Genomic DNA, 23304 nt, shown 5'->3' with positions numbered 1-23304 from the left:
GGCAATATTCTTAAGAGTGCCCTGGCCAGATAGCTAAGTTGGTTAGAGCATCATCCCGAAAGCGCAGAGGTTGCCAGTTTGATTCCTGGTCAGGCATATACGGGAATAGATTGATGTTCCTGTCTCTTTCTCTCTCTCTCTCTCTCTCTCTCTCTCCCCCTTTCTCTCTTGCTAGAATCAACAAATAAAAAAGTTTTTTTTAATATTCTTAAGAGTGTTCAGAGTCCCACACAAATATCATTTTAGAAATATTTCATGGGTTCTCTTCCAACATGACCCAACACCTTATTTTCAATACATAAAGATGATTTTATGTCTTCTGGGAGTAAAAAAAAAAAAAAAATCAGCTGTATTGTAAGGGCTAATTAACATTCTTACCCTTATTAACAATTTTTACATTTTACATGTAATTCATAACTTATTATTTAACTTCATGTATTTTTATAAAATATATCTTTTAAAAAACAACAACCCTGACTTCTCTAAATTTTAAAATCCTTAACAGTGACTTAGGTTGAGGATAAAGATTTTCGTATAGAATGAGGTCCTAGACAGGCTTCCCCAAACTACGGCCCGCGGGCCACATGTGGCTCCCTGAGGCCATTTATCCGGCCCCCCACCACACTTCCAGAAGGGGTACCTCTTTCATTGGTGGTCAGTGAGAGGAGCACTGTATGTGGCGGCCCTCCAATGGTCTGAGGGACAGTGAACTGGTCCCCTGTGTAAAACGTTTGGGGACCCCTGTCCTAAAATAAAGGAATCTCCTCTAATTCTCACATTTTTCTTTAGTTCTTTTACTAGTAAAGAAACATTATCCTATAGTTCACCTTCTCTCCTCCCTCTTTCCCAGGTCCACCAATCCAACCCACAGTAAGACTCAGTGGCCCCTCCACACCACCATCCCAATCTACTGGAGGATTACTAGAATACAGCGTCACCTTAAAGTAAAAGGCTGAATCAGCCTCCCCTCTCCCAAGTCATGTCCTGGTAGCTTTGGGAAGAAAAACGATGGCAACAGTAAGCCAGGAGCTCCAAAAGAAAACCATAATCTCCAAATGCAAGTCGGCAAATATACCTGACATCCCTCATTCCCCTGAGCAAATCCACTGCAAACTGTGCTCAGTGATCGGAGTTGACAACACTGAGTTCCTAGGCAAATGTGACTTTGATACACCTCAGCAGTATATCTCTCTGTGATGGAATTTCAATGTATCGTATCATCTCACATTTCAGGGGTCTGTAAACTTATTTTACAAAGTGCCAGATAATAATTATTTTACGCTTTATGGGCCATAAATCATTGCAACTACTCAATTCTGCCATTGCAGCATAAAAGCCATAGACACATATAAATGGGCATGGTTATATTCCAATAAAACTTTATTTGTAAAAATAGGTGGCAGGGCAGATTTAGTCCAATGTCCAGTTTGCTGATCCCCATGCTAATTTAATTAGTGGGTGCCAGGGAGGGTATAGTAGCATGATCACCATCGACTAACAAAAGAGAATTTTAAAGTCAAATGCCCCAAAACTCACGTAATCAAGTTTTCGGCGTGCACGGCGGCTTCCACAACATTCAGGGGCGGTGGTTTAGCAGCTTCTGCTTGCAGCTGCTTCACTTCTTTCTGCAAAATGTGAAGCTGCTGGCTCACTGCTTCGTTCTTATGCATACCTTCAAACTAACAAACATTAAACTGGTCAACAGATTGTTTGCCCCTCCATGTTTTTAGAGCAGATATTTTATCACATATATACTGGGCATATAATTAAGAGACCATTATTACAATTACTATTATAACTCAAAACTCAGTTGAACCTGAGAGGAATGGGAAACAATAGTCAAAAAGAAAATCTTCAAGAATCTCAGGTTTGTTCATAAAGACTCAAACTTAAATTAGTTTATTGCTGGTTTAAAGTTTCCTGTAGGATATGTTCTATGTCACTTATGTTCGACTCTCCAGTCCTCATCAAAATATGACTCCGTGTCTCCCACCATGGAGCCCTTTCCTGAAGCACAGCCAGCCCCTCCTCTGCTGGCCGTCTGTCCCCAGAGCCTTAGCCTCCGTTCTCCCACCCCCGCGGCACGCCCAATTCAACTCGACACACAGGCTGCACATCGCAGGTGTGCCCGGCATGAAAAAGGAGGACACAGATGCTGTTAATAAAATGTGCCATTTTGAAAGCAAAAAAAGTCATACAAAGCAAACAACAAAATAAGATAAATATGGGAAGGGTCCAAATCAGTTGCAAGCCTAGGAAAGAGCAATTGACTGATTCTATGGTTCCTGAAAACTAATCTTTGATAAAGTGTTTATTGGTTCTCAATAAAAATAGAATTTATTAAGCATTTTTAAAAAAACTAAAGTTATCTCAATTTAAAAAACTATCCTTAAGATTATGGCTTTCCTACTCAAAGGGGTGGGTTCATATTCCTTTCTCTAATTAAGTGATGGTGACCTATATAAAAACTGCTTTGTTTGTGTATTTTTAATGCTCTTTTTTGGATGTAGGCTGATGCAGAGAACATCCCAGGTCCAGGCTGGAACACAAAGACAGAACCATGTGGTAGATGTGGGGACAGGAAGGAAGATACTGAGGAGGAGCCTAGCCAGGCTGACAGGGGGCAGGGGATCAGGGCTGAAGGGTGCAGCGAGACTGGGAAGCAGGGAGCCCTGTCTTAGAGAGGCCTTTAATGCAAACTAGGGAACTGGACTTATCTTGCAGGCATGGCAGAGGATGCTGAAAAGACCAGAACATTTAGAAGGCAGGAGTTCTGAACTCTACATGCTCCTTAGATGGCTTTCCACAGTCACATGGTGAGCAGTACACTCTACATTTTCCTTTATATGCACCTGTCTAAACCCAATCTTTAGACCACTGCTATGGTCACAGGTATCCTTTATCTGTGAATAACGTAAACGTTGAACTCACAAACTTATTTAATGAAGGCTCTTATGCCCCGTCAGGGGATAGAAATTCTGAATGCAACGCTCCTGAAGGAAGAGTCCTGTCTATTTTGCTTTACATAGCACCCAGCACAGCACAGCTCTGACAAAATACCAAATGCCTCGTTTTCACAATCATTAAATTTTCCTCTGCAAAACGCACCACTGTATTGATAAATATTTTTACAAAACTCCTTGTTTATTTAAAGAAAAAAAAAATGGCTGTTTGTATGAATCAAAAAACATGAAAACAGACTATCCAAGAATATATAATGCTAACAATAATTACTTTAGTTTTTACTACTGGAGAAATAAAAGATAAAAAATTAAATTACTTCCACTAAACACAAATGGGAATCAGTACTATTAAATTTTAAATTTTTCAAATAACAGCCAATGTTTAATAGTTTAAAATATGATGAAGAACATGTGCAGTCAGCTCTTTTGCCCAGTACGGTCCCCACTATGATTAGACTGGGTCTCGGGTGGCCACAGCCCCTGCTGGCCTGGAAACAGCCGAACAGAGGACAAGAGAAACTCTGAGTGAAGGAAGGCGGGCAGTGAGGATGAGGGAAAGTGGGAAGACTAAGGACGAGAGAGAGAGCACAGAGGTTCACCGACTGGAAAACGCAGAGATGAGACCAAATCCACTTTGTAACTCTGACTTTAAAGCTGCCAACCCATGTCATAGAAAAGAAAACCAACTGCTGTGGGAAAGTTCACACATGCTCCCAAAATAATCATTATTTCCTAGTCTACTTATTTTTATTTTGTTCATTGTTCCCACCACTGTTGAAAGTTTTCTTTTCTTCCTAGAACAGGTGTGAGAGAGACTGAATGACTACCAGCTCATAATTACAAGAAGTTGTACACAATAGAACAAAGTGGTATGGTGGAAGCCCCTCCTCTTGAGTCAATTTAAGTAGACAAAGACATTTAAAAGTAGGACACAGCCGGTCTTTCAGTAAGGTTTCACAATAATGTGAGGCCCTCCATGGGTCTTTTCCATCTTTCATTTCTAGGAATAAACAAATTTTTCACATGACAATAAATCAATTCTGGGTCCTGCAAACATGCCCTACAATACCAATGCAGAACACAAGGAACCTTATTATAAATCTCCCCATTTCCTCAGGGAATATCACTAAATTTAATTAGAGGCTTCTACTAGGAGGGGCAACCAGAGCAGAAGCACGTCTCAATTCTCATAAACTGTATTTGGCTTTTGTATACCCCAACCAAGCTATACATATTTCAAACACCTACAGATACTGGAAATTTCCAGGGCATTCCCTCTCAGAAGAATTCTATCAAGCAATAAAACATTTTCATGATATAATTTGAAATCTTCATAAATGAGTCATTAAAATTATATTAATGTATTCATTATGTATTTTAATTTTAAAATTTATATTTAATATATAAAATCATTTCCCATGAAGCTGATTTTAAAAAATGATCCAATCCATGAATTCTCTAATCACTGATCACATTTCGGATCAAATTTCCTAACTTTAGATGCATACAAGTATGTTATTTTATCAGAAATAAATTTTGAAGGTAATGAAAAATACAAATATAAAAGCTATTTCTGAGATGTTTAAGAGAAAACAGTCAACACCCAAGGAAATTGATGAAGAATACATTAGAACTATTTTAATGGGGCTTAGCACACACAAAAAAAATTTTTGAAAGACAACCAAGAAACAGTAAATTTCCCCCAATTTCTAAAAGCTACTCAAAAAGAGAAGCTATTTTTATGCAAATGTAGTCAAGCAACAAGCAGACCTCTTTTGAACTATTTCCTTCCCAGCTCATGAATCTTGAATTCATGTGCAGACAGTGAGGTGCAGTGATTACGGGGTACATGCTCTGCACCCAGACTGCTGGGCCTCTCTGGTTTGACACTCACTGGCTCTTCCACCTTGGGTATGGAACTTGACCTCTCTAAGCCTCTATTTCTTTTTTTCTGTTTTGTTTTGTTTTTAAGAGAAAGAGTGAGAGATAGAAAGGGAGGGAGATGAGAAGCATCAACTCATAGTTGCATCACTTTAGTTGTTCGATTGCTTCCCACATATGCCTTGATGGGGGCAAAGGGGAGGCTCTAGCCGAGTCAGTGACCTCTTGCTTAAACCAGTGGCCTTGGGCTTCAAGACAGTGACCTTTGGGCTGAAGCCAGTGACCATGGGGTCATGTTGATGAGCCCACGCTCTAGCTGGTGACCCTGCACTCAAGCTGGCAACATCAGGGTTTCAAACCTGGGACTTCAGTCTCCAGGTCGACACTCTACCCACTGTACCACAGCTGGTCAGGCATACCTCTGTATTTCTTCATCTGGAAAATGCAGATAATAAAAGTACCCTCTTTAGGGTAGTGGTGAAGATACAAATAAGTTCTGTAAAGTGGTTAGACAGTGCCTGGCGTGAAGCAAGTGCTAGGCTATGCTGGCTAAAGCTACACTTCTTTCCTGAGGTCCTACTGAATTCACACATTCAACTTAATTTTATTTTCCAACTCAAGGTGACTCCAGAGGCAGCTGAATTTTTCATCATACTGTTGCAATTTCTCCTTTTGCCTGCTGGCAGGCTCTACCAGCTGCTCTGCTTTCCACGGTCCCCCCCATGTTCATCTTCAGTGACCCCACCATTGTCCGCAGCACACAGTCAGAGCTCCCACGTGATTGTCCTTTCCAGTGTGAACTCCAGCCTTCCCAATGCAAACTCCCACCAGCACTTCCAAAAACAACTGGAAATAAACTGATATAGCTAGCCACCAACCCCTGGGTGAAGTCATGCTTACTCCATTCCCACACTCCTAACTGAATCCAAACTACCATTATCTAAACCTTTTAAAGATCGGTTTAAGGCCCTCTCTCTCAAAATCTTCTCAATGACTCTGCTTTCCTTTGCATTTCTGTGTGTTCGATAGGACTCATCAGAACGTATGGAAACAGGAGAGTAGCTCTGTGTCCATCTTCACTCCTCTATAAACTGCCACATGTTCTGAGACATGGAGCACCTGCCATATACCTCTTTCAGTCTTTCCCAATGACATGCCAATCACTAAGGACACAATGAAAATTCTCCAAATTACAAAGAAATCTACACAATGTTACCTGGACTGTCACAACTGCTGCTCCTTGGCATTTCTTGCCACTACTGCCTCTACACTCCAAATGCAGTGTGGTCTGTTCTTCTCGGTTAACGTACTGTTTGGGCATCGTGTCCAACAGCTCACTGTCCAGGGCAACCTGCTGGGACTCCCGAAGGGCCGCAGTTCTGAAAAACAGCCAGAGGTAGAAGAGAGTCTTAGAAAAGGGTCTGTGATAAGTGATAAAGTCTTCCAGTTACCCCCAGCCTGCATTAGAGCACACAAGATACAAGTATTACATAAGAAGAGCCAAGGTGTGTGTGCCGACTTACCCAAGTCTCTCCCTGGCAGTCATGGTAACCAAAGTTAAGAAACAAATAAAAAATGGAACTTCTTAGCCAGAAAAAAAGCTCCACTTAGAATCTGTGTTACATCAGCAATGCTTTTTAAATGGACCCTTAACTATACAAGAACAAATGAGAATTACATCTTAATTTATCCTAAAGAAGTGTTCTTTCTTGTAAGTACCACTGACTTCTTATGTATTAGCAACTCTAACTGAATTGTCAAAAATGGAGAAAGTTCATTGTCACATGGGTGTCAACACTGTTCTAATTGCAGTTGTTATTATTTTGGTGTGCAGGACAGTGTGTGCATGCGTATGTGTTGTGTGCACACACAACACACACAATAAATACCTGGACCAAAAAGAGCCAAGGGAAAAAAGGCCAATAAGAGACTGATTCCTTGCCTGACCAGGAGGTGGTGCAGTGGATAGAGCGTCGGACTGGGATGCGGAAGGACCCAGGTTCGAGACCCCGAGGTCGCCAGCTTGAGTGCAGACTCATCTGGTTTGAGCAAAGCTCACCAGCTTAGACCCAAGGTCGCTGGCTTGAGCAAGGGGTTACTCGGTCTGCGGAAGGCCCGCGGTCAAGGCACATATGAGAAAGCAATCAATGAACAACTAAGGTGTTGCAACATGCAATGAAAAACTAATGATTGATGCTTCTCATCTCTCTCCACTCCTGTCTGTCCCCTTGTATTTCATACGGCAGACTTACTGCACACATACTTGCTGCTTCTCACAAGATGGCCAGCTAGGACCAAAACCTTAAACAGTTGGTCAGTCTGTGTCCCTTGTGAACTCGGACACTAAATGATTTTCCTGCACTTCCATCAAGTACCTGTGCCGATTTTGAAAAGACTGGAGAGTGAGAGAACAAAGCAGTGACAAACAAAAGGAAATCTCATTTCATACCCTTTAAACTCCATCTTTCTCTTATCGGAAAGTCTCCTCAGGAGAAGCATAAGAAACACTTAGCTGGCACTGCTGACACTCAGAAATGCCACCACAGGAAACATGTAAAAATTTATAGTCCATGAAAGCACCACATAATTTCAATGGGAAATTAAAAGACTTGTCACAACTTGGTTAACTAAAGTAACCGTCTGGGCCAGTCTCATCCAATTACCCTCATGGTGGGAATGTTGATGAGGAGGCCCTTCCGGGCACTAAATCACCCAGGCTGTCAGGGCAGCGAGCACAGAGCGTGATCTGAGGCCTCATGGGCTCACCTGGCCTGCTGTTGCAAAAGATTCAGGTCCGTGCGCACCAGCTGGGTGGTGTCCTTCTGACTCAGGAGCACGGCAGATGAAACCACCGGCACTGGAGGCCTCACGGGGTGCAGAACAAGGGGCGGCTGGGGTGCCTCGTGCTTCCGCAAGTTACTTAAAACCCTCTCTTTAGCTGAAAGAAAATAACATTATGTTTACGAATAATGGCTATTACTAGGTAGTAACATACAAGTGGGTGCAAAGCCCTGGTTGGTTACCTTCATAAAATATGCTGGAGACCTACAGAATAGATACTTCAGAGGCCTACATGAAAGAAATCACGCCCTTTTCTTACTTACAAGCTTTGAGGGAAACCCACAGGTCTAATGATATTACAGTCTGCCCAGAGCTGGGAGATCAGGAGCATGGGGTGGGATTAAAAAGAATTCCAATCCTAAAACGTTAAAACTCACCATCTTAAATTATTACCCTAGATAGCCTTCCATGATGCACTATGATGTCCGGACTTATACTAGTACAAGCAATCTAGTGAACACTCTAAGTAAGTTTGAGAAAGAAAGTAATTACCACCAGACAGTGGACTGGGGGATGGAGTAGGTAGACCCATTAAAAGTTTGATACAAACACCCAGATAAAGTCACAGGAATGGGAGAAAAAGGAACGAGCACTATGTAATACAACTAAGTAAAAAATATGAAATTAGGCCAAGGTGTAGACAAGAGGGCTGAAGGTAGTAGCATTAAAATGAATAAGACATGGTTAGAAACTCTTACAGAACTTATGTTTAAGTATACAGTCATTCATTCATCCAGTTACATATTTATTTACAACATAAATGATTTGTTGTAAAGTCCAAATAAGAAATCAGGTACCATCTAAAAAAACAAAGGTGAGTCAGGACCATCCAGCTATGCACTAGATCAGGGGTCCCCAAACTTTTTACACAGGGGGCCAGTTCACTGTCCCTCAGACCATTGGAGGGCCGGACTATAAAAAAAACTATGAACAAATTCCTATGCACACTGCACATATCTTATTTTAAAGTAAAAAAACAAAACGGGAACAAATACAATATTTAAAATAAAGAACAAGTAAATTTAAATCAACAAACTGACCAGTATTTCAGTGGGAACTACGGGCCTGCTTTTGGCTAATGGGATGGTCAATGTGCTCCTCTCACTGACCACCAATGAAAGAGGTGCCCCTTCCGGAAGTGCGGTGGGGGCCGGATAAATGGCCTCAGGGGGCCGCATGCGGCCCACGGGCCGTAGTTTGGGGACCCCTGCACTAGATTGCACATAATCTCATACTAGACAATCCAAGCTAAACGGTTTTATTTCTACACCTAGAATAGAGCTGAACACACAGTAGGTGGCCTGTATATCCTATGTTCCCTCCCTCTCTCTTTAGTGCATTATATATATACTGCACGACAGGTAAGAACTGAGGAACATGAAGAAAAGCTGCCACATACCTGATTCTTTTCAGTAATAAGAAAATAGGGAACAAGAGAGGTCAAGGTAATTTCAAATCAGTAAGTCAAGGCAACAAGTCCTTAAGGGACTACTAGGAATTTCTGATTTCATTCCAAATGTAGCATTCAATATTCTATTCTTGTCAAGAAAAGTGAATAGCCATCACGTTCCTTGGCATAAGAAGACTGGTATTCTTTGTACCCCAAACAGATGGAATTTAACATTTCAAACAGGTCAAGTACAGGGTCGCCCTTTAGAGCTGGGGTTTTCCACTATAACCACCACTCTTGCCCAGAATGTAACCAAGGTGGATATTCATCACCAGATAAGACTCCTGACTATGGTCAGGTTTCTTTCAGACAACATTTGATCTTTTTTTTTTTTTTTTGTATTTTTCTGAAACAAGAAGCAGGGAGGCAGAGAGACAGACTCCCGCATGCGCCCGACCGGATCCACCCAGCAAGCCCACCAAGGGGGCGATGCTCAGCCCATCTGGGGTGATGTTCTGTTGCAACCAGAGCCATTCTAGCACCTGAGGCAGAGGCCATGGACCCATCCTCAATGCCCGGGCCAACTTTGCTCCAATGGAGCCTTGGCTGTGGGAGGGGAAGAGAGAGACAGAGAGGAAGGAGAAAGGGAAGGGTGGAGAAGCAGACGGGCACTTCTCCTGTGTGCCCTGGCTGGGAATTGAACCCAGGACTTCCACGTGCCAAGCCGACGCTCTACCACTGAGCCAACCAGCCATGGCCCAGGCAACATTTTAGACCATAATTCTAAAAGAAAACTGGAGGCTCTTTTTCAAAAATCACTATTACTTACCATGGGGGAGGGCGGAAAATCAAGGATATTTTAAATGCAAAATAAGCAGCAGAAAAAGCTAAATTCAGAGCATTTTAAACTATAATCACCACTCTGGACCCAAGTGACAAAAATTATGAAGCCAACAAAACAAACTGCATTCAAGAAAAAGCAGTTGAGCCCTGGCCAGTTGGCTCAGTGGTAGAGCGTCGGTCTGGCATGCAGGAGTCCCGGGTTCGATTCCTGGCCAGGGCACACAGGAGAAGCGCCCATCTGCTTCTCCACCCTTCCCCCTCTCCTTCCTCTCTGTCTCTCTCTTCCCCTCCCGCAGCCAAGGCTCCATTGGAGTGGAGTTTGCACAGGCGCTGGGGATGGCTCTGTGGCCTCTGCCTCGGGCGCTAGAATGGCTCTGATTGCGGCAGAGCGACGCCCCGGATGGGCAGAGCATCGCCCCCTGGTGGGCATGCCGGGTGGATCCCGGTCGGGCGCATGTGGGAGTCTGTCTGACTGCGTCCCAGTTTCCAGCTTCAGAAAAATACAAAAAAAAAAAAAAAAGAAAGAAAGAAAAAGCAGTTGATGTCCCAAGTGTGCAATAACCCATGAAGTACTGCTAAAATTAACCCGACGATCACAACCACAAGTTCCATCATTTTATGTAATCACCATCGAGCCTGTTATGATCGGAGAAAATCCTGAAGCTTGTTATTTAAAAATCTAGGTCTTAATTTTATTTAAAACTTCAACCTGACTGATCACCAGAAACAAAGAGACAGGATAATACATGATGAAGAGCAGGGTCTCTGGAGCACAAAGCCTCGACCACTTCCCAGCTCTGTGATCTGGGCCCGTTACCTAATCACCTGACACTCTCAGCTCCATGATCTGCTCAATGGGGGTAACCTCAAAGGGTTGTTGGGAGGACTGAATTAATGCATGTAAAGTACTGGGACAGAGCCTTAATAAATTACATACTAACTTCACTCTAAAGAACACAACCGCCTTTCAGGGCGCCGTTAAGGTGATGTGCAAGCACCACAGATGGGAGGAGATCATCTGAGATGTGCTCAGCAGCTTCCAGACCCACAAACAGATTTCTTATTCTCATTTAACTAACTTTCAGGAACAGAAAATCAGACTCGAGATGACTGGGTTGAGGGCCACTTTTATACCTTCCCCTATATAATTTCCTATATTGTTTAATTTTCTTTTTCAATGGACACATATAATTTTTATAAATAGGGGGGAAAACTGTTATTATTCAAGGGAAAAAGTGGGGAGAAAGATGTTCAAAGCCTTAGGTGAGACTGTGCAGCACCTTCATATCACAGATGAGTAGACTAAAGCCGAGAGAAGTTCCCAGTTTTCTCTGATCACACTAGCTGTTCGGTGGCAGAGCTGAACACGAAGGTATTTCTGCCTTTCCCTGAATCACTTCAGTGCTCTATTACACTGTATATTATAATATTTTGTTCAATAATTATATTGACTTTTATTATATGTCCTACATTTTAAAAATATATTCAGTAATTTAACTAGTAAATAACCCTAAACATTGTTTTATGTTATTTTTGTTGTAAGATATGTCATCAACTTTCTAGGTTAAATGAGTTTTTGTTGCCTGGCATCGAAAACTAACTGATAATTTATAAACTTATTCTCTAGAAAAATGCACTGTGAAAAACAACCAACCCTGAAACTTTGGGGATTATGATGCAGTTGTGGTATGTTAGGTAAGCGTCTAGATGCAGACAGAAAGTTTATAAAGGAAAAAGACTTCTGAATTTTAAAACTGCGAATTCAAAATAATGAAATTTAAAGTTGCACTTCACACACTGATGTTAGTTAAAATGTCTTTTTAAAGCACCACAGAGAAAATGAACCACAGAAATAGTCCCTCTCCAGTCTCCTGTTCAGGTAGGCAGAGTCAAGTGTCTCAGTTTGGGCCCACGAGATGTAACTGGATAGTCTGTAAGCAGCTTCTTAAAAGAGTCCTTAAAGAGGGAGATCCCTCTTCCTGCTGAGTGGGATGTGAATGTCACCATAAGCTTAAGCAGCCACCCATTCTGGACCATAAATGGGTGTCACGTGTAAAAACAGTGGAGCAGCCAGATAGAAGGAGCATGTCTTGAGGGCCTGTAGGTCATGAAGCTCCTGCTCTTAAATGCCTACCACCAGACTCCTTTTACAAGAGAAAAATGAAATTAAATCTCTATCTTATTTAAGCTACTACTAGTTTAGAATTTTCTCTCACTCATAGCCTAACCTAATCCTACGTGATGGAGAGTTAACTATGAGCTGCCAAAAAGCCATTCTTACCAAAGGAATACACTGTGTACACATTAACCCTCAGTGTTCTGATTCACTCACTCATTCATTCATTCAAAGGGGCTGATGCTCGTGTGACTCACCCAAAAAAGGATCAGTGAAGTCCAGCTGCACTGACAAACTGCAGGGTATGGAATGGGACTCAAGCTTGGCCTGCGTCCACAAGCCAATGGTTTCCTGAAACTCATAATGGATGCGCTCCATGTTCAAGTATTCCATCCACAGATCCTAGAATGAAACCACAGGACTTTAACTTCCACCGATATAGTCACATATAAAAGTGTATGTTTAGCTATTAAGTGAACCAGTAAATCTGAACACAGGGTGGTCCATTCCAAGTTCTCCAGCATTCAGATGACTCTCCAAAGCCACACAAAGGTAGCTCCTGCCATCCCACACAATTAACCTCATATATAACGTAAGGATCCAAATACATTCTTACACTGTGCTTTCTATGGGAGTAGAAATGGTAGCTTCAAAGTGTTCAGCTTTTAACAATTTAAAATAAGAAAGAATACAAACAGTTCGAGGAAGGCTCTTTTATGAGATTGTAGAAAGTCCTAGACTGAGTTTCAAGCCTTCAGGTGAGGTCACAGTGGGGCCAGAGATTCAAAATGGAGTATCTCTTTAATACAATCACTTACATACTGACAAAATCCATAGCAACAACGACCATTCAAGCAAGCCATTTCCATATCGCTAAGTGGTTTTACCCTTCGATTATGAATGTGACTGATTTAAAGCACAGTCAGACACGCTGAGAGAGACACCGCCATAGTTTCACCTGCTGATTCTGCATCACTTTGGCTAGCCTGTGAATGTCATAATGCTTTGGTAGAGAAGGGATATAGGTATCTCCTTTTTGAAAATTCTCATCTTCTAGCCATAATATATATACGTTGAAGAGCCTAAAGAAAGAAAAAAAACCATAATTATATAAAATATAAAAAGATGTGCAGACAAAAGAAGCTTCTTACATTTCTAGAAACAATGGCACAACATAAAAGTAAACAAAGACTTAATAGAGAAAATATTTCCAACAACCACCACCCTCCCGTAGGGGAGAATACAGGTCACAGATAACAATTCAGTAACCACTAAATCAAAAGGTGTGAAGAAAGCACTTCTGTGAACGCTATTATTAAAGTAGAATTAAAGACAGTAAACAAACAAACAAACAAAAAACACAACTAGAAGGTGATTCTATCACAAACCTAGGAAATAAATTTGAAACTATTCTTTCCTGAACAATCCAGTCACAGTGAGCCTTAGTGCTCTGAAAAGTTTAAATAACATTCAAATAAATAACTTCCTGTCTTTCAGAGAAAACGGTAAAAGCCATTTTCAACGTATGCATTGGCAGAGCCTGCTGGCTTTAGGCTCAATGACATCTCCTGCCACAAGGAGTCACAAATAGAACCCTGTTCCCATTACAAAGAAATAAAACAAAGCTGGGCTAAAAAGAGGGGAAAAAATCTCAGTTTTCCAGTAAAAACTTGAAAAACAATTTAATGATGTGTCCTTTGTTTTTATTTTGTTTTGTTTTTACAGGAAATGCAGTCCATTGAGCTAAAATCACTGGTATTTGAAGCAGCTGTCTGCAGTAAAAGGTACCAGAGTCCCCAGCACACAAACGACTGGGTGGGGAACGGGGTGGAGGTGGCGTGACTTGGCTTTGCTCGGTGAAGTGGAAAACTACCTCCTTGCCCTTCAGGGGAGTCTGTAGGAACAGGGACAGGGACAGGGACAGGGACAGGGACAAGGGTTTGAAGCTCTTAGAGGGATCAGGCTGGTACAGATCTCTCGTCCAGCTCCTGATTCTATTAGATGGATGCTCCATCAACGCACCAAAGCAAGGGGGGTTGAGAGGTGAAAGGGAACAGCACCAACTTTCATGGCCGATCTAAATGTTCAAAGACAAAGTCTTCCCATGGGTTAAGCCTGGTTAAAAATAAGTTTTCCGGTTGGCTCAGCGGTAGAGCGTCGGCCTAGCGTGCGGAGGACCCGGGTTCGATTCCCGGCCAGGGCACACAGGAGAAGCGCCCATTTGCTTCTCCACCCCTCCACCGCGCTTTCCTCTCTGTCTCTCTCTTCCCCTCCCGCAGCCAAGGCTCCATTGGAGCAAAGATGGCCCGGGCGCTGGGGATGGCTCTGTGGCCTCTGCCTCAGGCGCTGGAGTGGCTCTGGTCGCAACATGGCCACGCCCAGGATGGGCAGAGCATCGCCCCCTGGTGGGCAGAGCATCGCCCCTGGTGGGCGTGCCGGGTGGATCCCGGTCGGGCGCATGCGGGAGTCTGTCTGACTGTCTCTCCCTGTTTCCAGCTTCAGAAAAATGAAAAAAAAAAAAAAAAAAAAAGTTTTCCTTCAAGCAAGTAAGACAAGGGGAGAACCCATCTGGAGGCTGAGATGGCCCAAAGAGCTCTGAGGTCAAGCCCGAAGCCTCATTACTGTCTCAAAACAGTGGGTGTCCACACCAAGACATTTTGTATTCAGGATTAATTATGAAGAGACATTTTTATCAAGTCTTACTTATGGCAAACTGATAATCGAAAGGTGAAGAAAAATGTGAAAGGTACCCAAACTTATTTCAAAGTTCTTAACCTTCGTGGGATGCCATTATTGTGCCCGATTTTAGAAGTAGTTTTGGGAGATTACCAGATGAGGAAACCCAGGTGAATCCTGAAATCCCCCTCCCCCCACTGGGAGGGTCTGTGACCTCCCACTTAAAGACCTCGGCCAGGCTCCTTTGTTTCTTTTAAAACTATCCTAGCAGGCTTCACTAGTTGTTTACCAGCTACACCAACTTTTGGGGTTTCTGTTTTTACATAAAAAAAGGACATCCACCCTCTGGTTTAAGATCTTCCACTCAGACTCCAGGTGCTCTAAGGAGGTATATCCAAATTGCCGACTCACTTCCCACAAGAAACATAGAAGAGAAAACCTACAAGATGTAAACCTATAGTAAAAACTGCCTTCAATGGTTGATCTAAGAGGTGAAAAACACCTAGCAGTTTATAACATGGGTCACGGTCCCAGCCCAGCACTGGCGCTGCAAACAGCAAGGTAAATAGCTAAACACCCGCGCTTCACCTCACGAGCTCCGTGTGCAGTTCTGGGGAAGTCAGGTAGCCAGGTGTGCCAGCCTGGCTGGCTGCTGGCCCTTCGCTGCCCTCTGCTGGAACGCGCAGAGCCTTGCTCGCAGCGTGGTGAAAATCAGCCCCCTCAGTCAAGCGCCTCTTCATTTCTTTCAGCAAACTGATATGAGCAGGGCTTTGGAAAAATCTCCTTCCCATACAACCATCTATGGGTAACCTGATAAAATAAAGCACAGATCACAACAAGATCAACACAAGATGTTCTTCCTATGTGACACAAAGTCACGATATATACTGCATTAAATTAATCCATACTGCTTCTACCATAACACTCACTATGGGGCTCCAACAAGATGGCATATATGAAAACAGTTTTGGGGGGAAAAGTTAAATGCTTTGCAATTTAAAGATATTATCACCACTTAGAGGTACAGAATAGATTAAAAATAGTCTCTGCTCTTGAAGAACTTGCAATCTGGCAGGAAACACGTTTCAAAGGATTAACATTTCTGTTTAAAGGAGTGAGTTAAGGGAGTGAGAAGGGAGCTGGGAATGGAGCTGGAGCTAGAGATGAATTGTCAGTAACAGGGATGGTTCCAGCTGCAAGTGTCCCTTCCTGCCCAGTGGAAATGTTAGGTGCCTCCACAGATAGCCCAGGGCTGCCAGACACAGCCTGGTCTTGTCCACCTGCACGACGCAACACAAATCTCCTTGAACAAGCCCATCACGGTCACACAGGCAGCCTGTTTGGGGCAGTTTCTCTCCCTCTGCGTCTCTAGAGGTTCTATGCTAAACCCTGCCAGGTTGCAGGGAGTTGTCTTCACCATGTTGGGATTGAGGGGTGGTACGAGAGAGCTGTCACCCTGAAGACACCCGAAACTCAAAAAAGGTCTAGTCAAATAAATGTGCAACAGGAAAGGAGGGTGACTCCTAGCCAGGGACCGACTCTACGCCACCAGCCCCAGCGGGAGAACACCGCAGCAGAGCAGAGCTGAGGCAGGAAGGAGCCCCAGAACACCGCCACTGCGGCTACCTACCCGTACTGTGGCCCTGGGCGGGAGAGGTACAGGAGGAAGAACTTCTGCCAGATGAGCGGCAGAAGGGGGTGGTCAGAAGGCGTGACGAGGGCCTGGTGGGCCCAACGATAAATCAGCAGCCTCTGCAGAGATGGGACGATGGGGAGCTTCAGCTGGGCCTGGGCTTTCTACAAAAGAGGAGGAGCTGGAGCAACCTTAAAATGAACACAGTTGCAGTCTGCTCTTTCCAAATGATCCAAAATGCACTTCTCTGACCCACTAGCTAACACTTGAACCTCCTTGTTAACAAGAGATAAGGGGTTGCTTTCTTCTGTCATAACATTTCACAGACCCCAGAACTGGAAAGGATCTTAATGGTCACCTTGTCTAATTTCATGTCCAGGCCTTGACATGCCTTTACATCCTTTGCATGTAAAACACTACAATGTAGAAAGAGGATATGAAAGCCAAAAGTAAAGTTTACTATCAAACCTTATCAACCTCTTGAAATTTTAGATTTTTAAAAGGACTTTTGAGAGCGATAAACTCCTTGACAGGCTCTGGAACCCCAAAGCAAAGTCTCCACTACAGCGCCCTAAAAGAGGAGGTCTTTAATCCTAAAGCCTCACTCCAGTCTTTCCCACACTTTGGTGAGCCTTAGAATCAGCTAGGGAGCTTTTTAAAAATAAATTCCTGGTCCCACTCAAGACTCAGAAACTCAGAATCTCTCAGAAGTCAGGGGTCCAAGAATCTGACCTTTCACAAGCTCTCCAGGGACTCTGATGCACATGGGACACACTGGAGATTGCTTTAAAACAAAGGCAATGAACATGGCCTTCAGTGACTAGGTTGGGAGCTCCGTGTTAAAGGAACCCTGGAAAGGAAGTATACATGCTTCAAGGATACCATTTGCAGCACTGGTTTGGTTATGTGCTTTCCTAACATTCACAACAAAAGAAAACACAGGCGCTCAAAAGCTGCAAGTGTGCCCATCAGGGTCAGAGTAGAAACCGCCTGCTCCCCCTCAAAGGCAGAACCGCTATTTGCACCTTCAGAGCTTGGTCAGGAGTGAGAGAAGGGTTTATAACCAATTCCCCTTCAACAACTCTCCGAAGCTGAGAATCTTCTTCAAAGATGGACTCCATGTTCAGGACTGCCCACGCAAACCAGACCTACAATGACAGCAGGTGACGGTGAGTGGAGGCGGCAGCTCTCTGGGACAAACAAAATAGAGCCTGACATTCCACACCCACCTTTTCTATCACAGATCTCAATCAACAACTATTTAGGGTTTCTAAAATTAAGTTTTCATATCTATATTCTCATCACAGATGATAAATTCAGATAAAATAGATCTCTGAAAAAAGTTAAATTCCTTTAGCAAATGTTTGTTTGCTCAACAATATTTAATGGGCAGTTTCTGTATGCACGGGGGATAGGAAAGAGGGCCAGACACAAGCTCTGCCCTTAAGAAGTTTTCCATCTGTTAGGAGACAAGACTAACATATAAGCAACCAAAACGTGAAGTAAGAAGTAGCGACTGCTGATTCGGGGTAAAGTGCAATGGGAAGCCAGAGGAGGGAGGGCGGGGCAGGGAGGCAGGGATAGCAGGGGAGGCTCTCAGCGGAGACAGAAGGGAAAGCATGCCTGGTAAGAGAATCAGCTAGGAGTTGTACAGCAAGGAGTTGACTTCAGTTAGGTCACAAGAGGCATAAGCAGGAGATGGACTGGGACAGGAGGTTGAAATGTGTTAATGCTGGTTTAATTATAAAATTGATGTAATTCAACATGAAGTCTGAGAGGGGGTAATAATGACAACAGTAACAGCCAACACCCAGTGAGCACTATACGCTAAGCACTACTCTAATGCTTTACATGTTGCTGCAATCATGATTTCCTTTTGCCAGTTGAGGAAACTGAGGACAAAGAGGTAAGCAAGCTGCCAGAGGCACAGTGCTAGCACATGGCAGAAGCCTCTGGCTCCACTGTCTCCTCTTTGCCGCTCTGCTATGGGGCCGGGCAGGCTGTGCAGTGAGGCAGACCGGGTCTGATCACGAGCTATCTGAACCCGAGCCAGCCACTAATGCCATGAAACACAGCTAACCCCTCCGTGAAACAGAAAGAGCAACAGTGCAAGCTCAGCAGAGGGCTTCTGCAAGGATGAACTGAAAAAGAATTCTCCCAGTGAGTGCTAAATAAATGCCAGTTATGCCAGGCTATTAATAATGGACTAGTAAGGATGGTATCAATATTAAAGTTCACTGAGATAACAAATGGTCCTGTGAGGGCTCCTACCTGAGTGGGCGTGGCCAGGCCCTCCACAAAGGAAGGCGTGATGTTGCCTGCCACAATCCAGCTCACCAAGGATGAGAGCAGACTCCGGTCACAGTGGTAACCCAAAGCATTCTACACAGGGACAGGATGTGGAGCAGAGAGGGGGGATTTAAAAAGAACTTATCAATGATCTTTTCAGGAATTTTAGCAATTATTTTACTACAATGGAAGACTCTGGTAAGACACAGATTTTAATAATTAATTGGTCCACCAGCAGCAACAGATCCCAGGCAGTGTATTACAGCCAAATGTAAGTGGGTGGGGGATTCCTTTGGCTTTATGGGATCTGAGCTAATGGACTATGGCTACTAAGATAAGACACCATTAATGCAAGCTTTAAAAAAAGCTTATTCAGCCTGACCAGGCGGTGGCGCAGTGGATAGAGCATCGGACTGGGAGCCGCCGGACTGGGATGCGGAGGACCCAGGTTTGAGACCCTGAGGTCGCCAGCTTGAGCACGGGCTCATCAGGTTTGAGCAAAGCTCACCAGCTTGAGCCCAAGGTCACTAGCTTGAGCAAGGGGTTACTTGGTCTGCTGAAGGCCCACGGTCAAGGCACATATGAGAAAGCAATCAATGAACAACTAAGGTGCCACAACAAAGAATTGATGCTTCTCATCTCTCTCTCTTCCTGTTTGTCTATCCCTATTTGTCCCTCTCTCCATCTGACACACACACACACACACACACACACACACACACACATAGCTTACTCAGTGGCCATAACAGTCGGGTCGAGGATGGTGTTTTGAGGGGAAGCTTCTTAGAGGGCTAACGTCTAGCTGATGACTGAGAAATAAATCCTCTAACAGATTTACCTTATGTTGCTGGTAGAGTAATTTCTGCACACAGTCCTCCTGCATCAGCTGAAAAGCTGTTTTACACAAGTGGTCCATAAGGAAGAGGATGGGTTGTTCTCGGTACCAAAGATGCTGGCTGATTAGAGCCTGAACCCAGAACTCCAATACGGCCGTGGGGCCCACTTCGTTGGGCTGAGTGCTTACAGATATGTGTGCCTACGGAGAAAAGGTTCAGGTGAGGCGAAAGGTAACCAACCTTCCATTTTTAAAACACTAACAAAATATTATCTACCTCCATGCCAAAACCCAAATCTGCTGACTTTCTTGGCCAAAAGTACTATGCCAAGTGCTCTGAAATGACCGTGTAGGAGTCCTGGCCACAGCGGTCTCGGGCCAGGAAGTGGGCAAGGGTGTACTGCGGGCTTATTAGGCCCTGACCTGGATCATGCTGTTGAGAAGCTTCACGTTGTCCCCATGGCTGGCTCCGGTCAGATGCTGTGCCACCTTGTGGGTGACTTGCTGCGTGACACCCTGAGGGACGCCAGTGTCCAAGTGTAGGAAGAGAAGGAGGTGTGACAAAAACCTGCCAACACACAGGATGACACACTTTATCTTCCAATCAAAGTCAACAGAATTTCCACTGATTATTTATGAGAAGATAGAAAAAGTATGAAAGTGGTCCCAGTTTTAAACCAAAGCTCTACTTAGGAATTCTGATAAATCTTCAGGAATTTCAGAAGAATAAAGTTTTCGAAGTTCATGCAGGTTAAAAGGAATTCTATCTACATGGAGAAGTGTAGCAAACAGACCCAAGACAGACAAACAGGTGCAAATTAAGGAGTGTCTGAGGAAAAGCACCCAGAAGCGCCCCTGTATCCCCTCTCCACTTCCCACTTCCACTAACAAAAGCAGAGACATTTATAAAACCATTCTGAAATCTTTTCTTGGGTGTCTACTGCACACAGGTGGGTACAAGGAACTTTGGGGGATACCCCACAAAGAAGTCATGGCAGCATCTTCAGTTCTGGGTACTGGGCACCCATCTCTCACAGGGCCTTTGCTTCTGCTGGGTTTTCTGCCCCAAACACTCCCGCACCCAACCTGGCAAACCCTACTCATCCCTCATGCCTCTTCTGCAGTGTCTCCTCCTCGGAGAACACTTCCTGACACCTCTACCACCTAAAATGCATTAAGGCCATTACCCTCTCTCATAGCACCGTTGTTTTCCTTCAAGGTCCTTCAAACTAGTAACTGCATCCTGAGGATGTGACAGCTTCCTACGTTTCTGAAGAAGATGCCCAACCTGCTTTGCTCACCCATGTATGGAAAGTGACAGCACACAGAAAACAGAGACGAGTCATTTGCACCGGCTCAGCTATTCCCTACTTACTGCTCATTCTTCAGAAGGTAATACTGGCAAGGGTAGAACAAAGGCAGAATCTTATCCAGGACATGGACCACTGTTCTCAAATGCCTTGACTGGACCAGAATTCCCAGCAGCGGGATACCTTCTGCACAGAACTTCTCAATGCTACAGAGAAAGAAAAAGGCAGTGAGCATGCAAGGTAGCCAGTTCTTAAAAGCTGTTCCTCCACTGAGCTGTCAGCCTGAACGCTGTCAGGATCATCTTAGGTCTCCAACACATTCCTACATGCCCAAACCTCACATAGAAATATTAGAATCAGAACCCTGGAAGTTCAAAGGCACTCAAAAATTCATCTATATTTTCATTTTATAGATGAGAAAGGTGAAGTATTGTGCCCGAATTCAAAAAATTTCCTGATATAGGGTCAAAATGAAAACCCAGGTTTACAGATTTCTAGTCCAGAGTGCTTGGAACAAAACCCAACTTTGTTTCTCAAGGAGGGATTCTTATAAAAGTCAAGGGCACTTATTGTCCGGTGGCCCCACAAGTTATTTACAGCAAAGAGAAGATTTAAAGCTGAGCTCAGTCTGACAGTATACTCTGGCAAAAGTCTTGTTAAACCAATTTTGCATAAAAGATTGACTTTTTTTTATTCCAGAGGATCTATCCTTAAGAAAAAACTTCAAATACAGAAATAAAAAAGAGAGATAACCCATTTAAAAATGCACCTTCCAGAATTACTTATAATTGCAAACTCAGGGCCAAAATGACATGTAAATATTAGAAAAATCCACTCAACAGGAATATTATTGATTTTAAAATAATGCATATCATAGCCAAAAGCAACATGGAAAAATACTTCTGCTGTAACAATACTGGAAAAAAGACATAAAAGTTTAAATTTCTGACTATGATTACTAGTGAAAAAAAGAGTTACTCAGAAGGGTAAACACAGGAATGATGTTACACCAAAGTGCTCAGTGTGCTGCAGTGACATATATTATAGCTCTAAAAAAGACACAAGGAAAAGCGCTGCATAAAAATAACCCCCCAAAAAAGCTTTATTAGGTGAGAAAGATTCTGAGTAATTTTCACTACTGTCCTCTGAACTGTCTATGATGTTATATTCATGTATAACATATGTCCCTGAATACTCTACCCCAAACCTCAAGCCAATTTATAAAACTGCCTTAAGTTAGTTCTAGTATACATACATCCCAGATGATCATGATAGACATTTACACTAGGGTTTAGCCCCAAAGAAAAACCCTTTTCTTTAACCCCACTCCAGTTCAGAATTCAGTAATTAGCACTAAACAAGTACCTGTAGCCATATCAATCAATAAAGAGCTACAGTCCCAAAATGGACACAAAAAATTAGAGAAATAGGGGGAAAGGAGTGGGGGGAAGGGTGTAAAGAGGGATAAATATAAGGTGATAGAAAATGATTTGACTTTGGGTGATGGGTATACAACATAGTCAACAGTTTTAATGCTATAGTAATATTCACCTGAAACCTATGTACTTTTATTGATCAATGTCACCTTGTTAAAAGTTAATTTTCTAGGAGACCTGAAGATGGCAGTGGAGTAGGCGGACACACAAACACCCAGGTCTCACCACCAAACTGGAATACAAATCAATTTAGGAAAAATCAGCATGAAAAACCAACTCTGGACTACAAGAACAGCTCTCAAAAACCAAGGAGCAAAGAAGAAGCCACAACAAACCTGGTAAGGAGCACCTGAATCTCCCCTGCTTACAGGAACGGGGGGGGGGGGGGGTGAGGCTGAGAGCCCAGAGCGGATCTCACTCCAGGGAAAAGAGCAGTAAATACTGCTCACAGCCACTTACCTGGCGACCAGGGAACGAGGTGTGTTGAAAAGACCAGCTTATCTCCCAAGTGGAAAGGAAAGAGAGAGAGACAGACTGTAAGGGGCTAAGGAATGTAGGAGACGATCTAAAAAAAGCTGACTCATCTGTGCTGGAGGCAGCCATAGCTGGGGAAGGGACTGATCCTTCTCCAAAAAACAGTACTGAATTGCTTCCAGATCAGAGATCTCCAGACATCTCTCCAGCTCCAATCAGCGCAACAAGACACAGCTGAAAACAAGAAGTGGAGAGGAGGGGCAGTAACCCAGGTCTCCATGGAGATCTGAGATATACCTCCCCCTACTGAAGCTGAGAAAACACCCTGCCCCCAGAGAGATTAGTTGGTGGAAGAGGCCTTCAGAGTCTCAGGTTACACCCATGGCATTCCTGGATACAGTTTCAAGGAAGCTCCCTGCTGAGATCAGTAAACAAGACTATCACCTTTTAAGAAAACAAACAAATCAAGACTTCAAAGCTGCCCAAACCCGAAAGTGGATTACAAATAATAGCTGATACCAACCCAAGAAGACCTAGAAATAACACAACTGAAAACTGGAGGCAGACAACACCAAGCCTAGACTCAACCAACTCTACAAACAAAACACCCAAAAACA

At 43.5% G+C, this 23304-nt stretch overlaps 1 protein-coding gene across 2 annotated transcripts in view; it reads right to left on the bottom strand.

Annotated features, from left to right (window-relative positions):
- EPG5 (ectopic P-granules 5 autophagy tethering factor) overlaps window positions 1-23304 on the bottom strand; it is a 108712-nt gene that overhangs the window by 39658 nt on the left and 45750 nt on the right. For both annotated transcript variants that reach the window (XM_066352816.1, XM_066352817.1), the window contains exons 17-28: window positions 20843-20983; window positions 19891-20035; window positions 19471-19668; window positions 18615-18725; window positions 17369-17491; window positions 16341-16507; window positions 15299-15520; window positions 12993-13116; window positions 12292-12436; window positions 7611-7782; window positions 6061-6223; window positions 1537-1679 (exon numbers count right to left, since the gene is read on the bottom strand). In XM_066352816.1, coding sequence (XP_066208913.1) covers window positions 1537-1679; window positions 6061-6223; window positions 7611-7782; window positions 12292-12436; window positions 12993-13116; window positions 15299-15520; window positions 16341-16507; window positions 17369-17491; window positions 18615-18725; window positions 19471-19668; window positions 19891-20035; window positions 20843-20983 — 1854 coding nt within the window. The remainder of the gene's footprint in view (window positions 1-1536; window positions 1680-6060; window positions 6224-7610; window positions 7783-12291; window positions 12437-12992; window positions 13117-15298; window positions 15521-16340; window positions 16508-17368; window positions 17492-18614; window positions 18726-19470; window positions 19669-19890; window positions 20036-20842; window positions 20984-23304) is intronic.

Source organism: Saccopteryx leptura, chromosome 11 (assembly GCF_036850995.1).
Source record: "Saccopteryx leptura isolate mSacLep1 chromosome 11, mSacLep1_pri_phased_curated, whole genome shotgun sequence".
Lineage (NCBI taxonomy): Eukaryota > Metazoa > Chordata > Mammalia > Chiroptera > Emballonuridae > Saccopteryx > Saccopteryx leptura.
The sequence above is the reverse complement of the archived record's forward strand: the minus strand, read 5'-3'. Positions and strand labels throughout refer to the sequence as shown.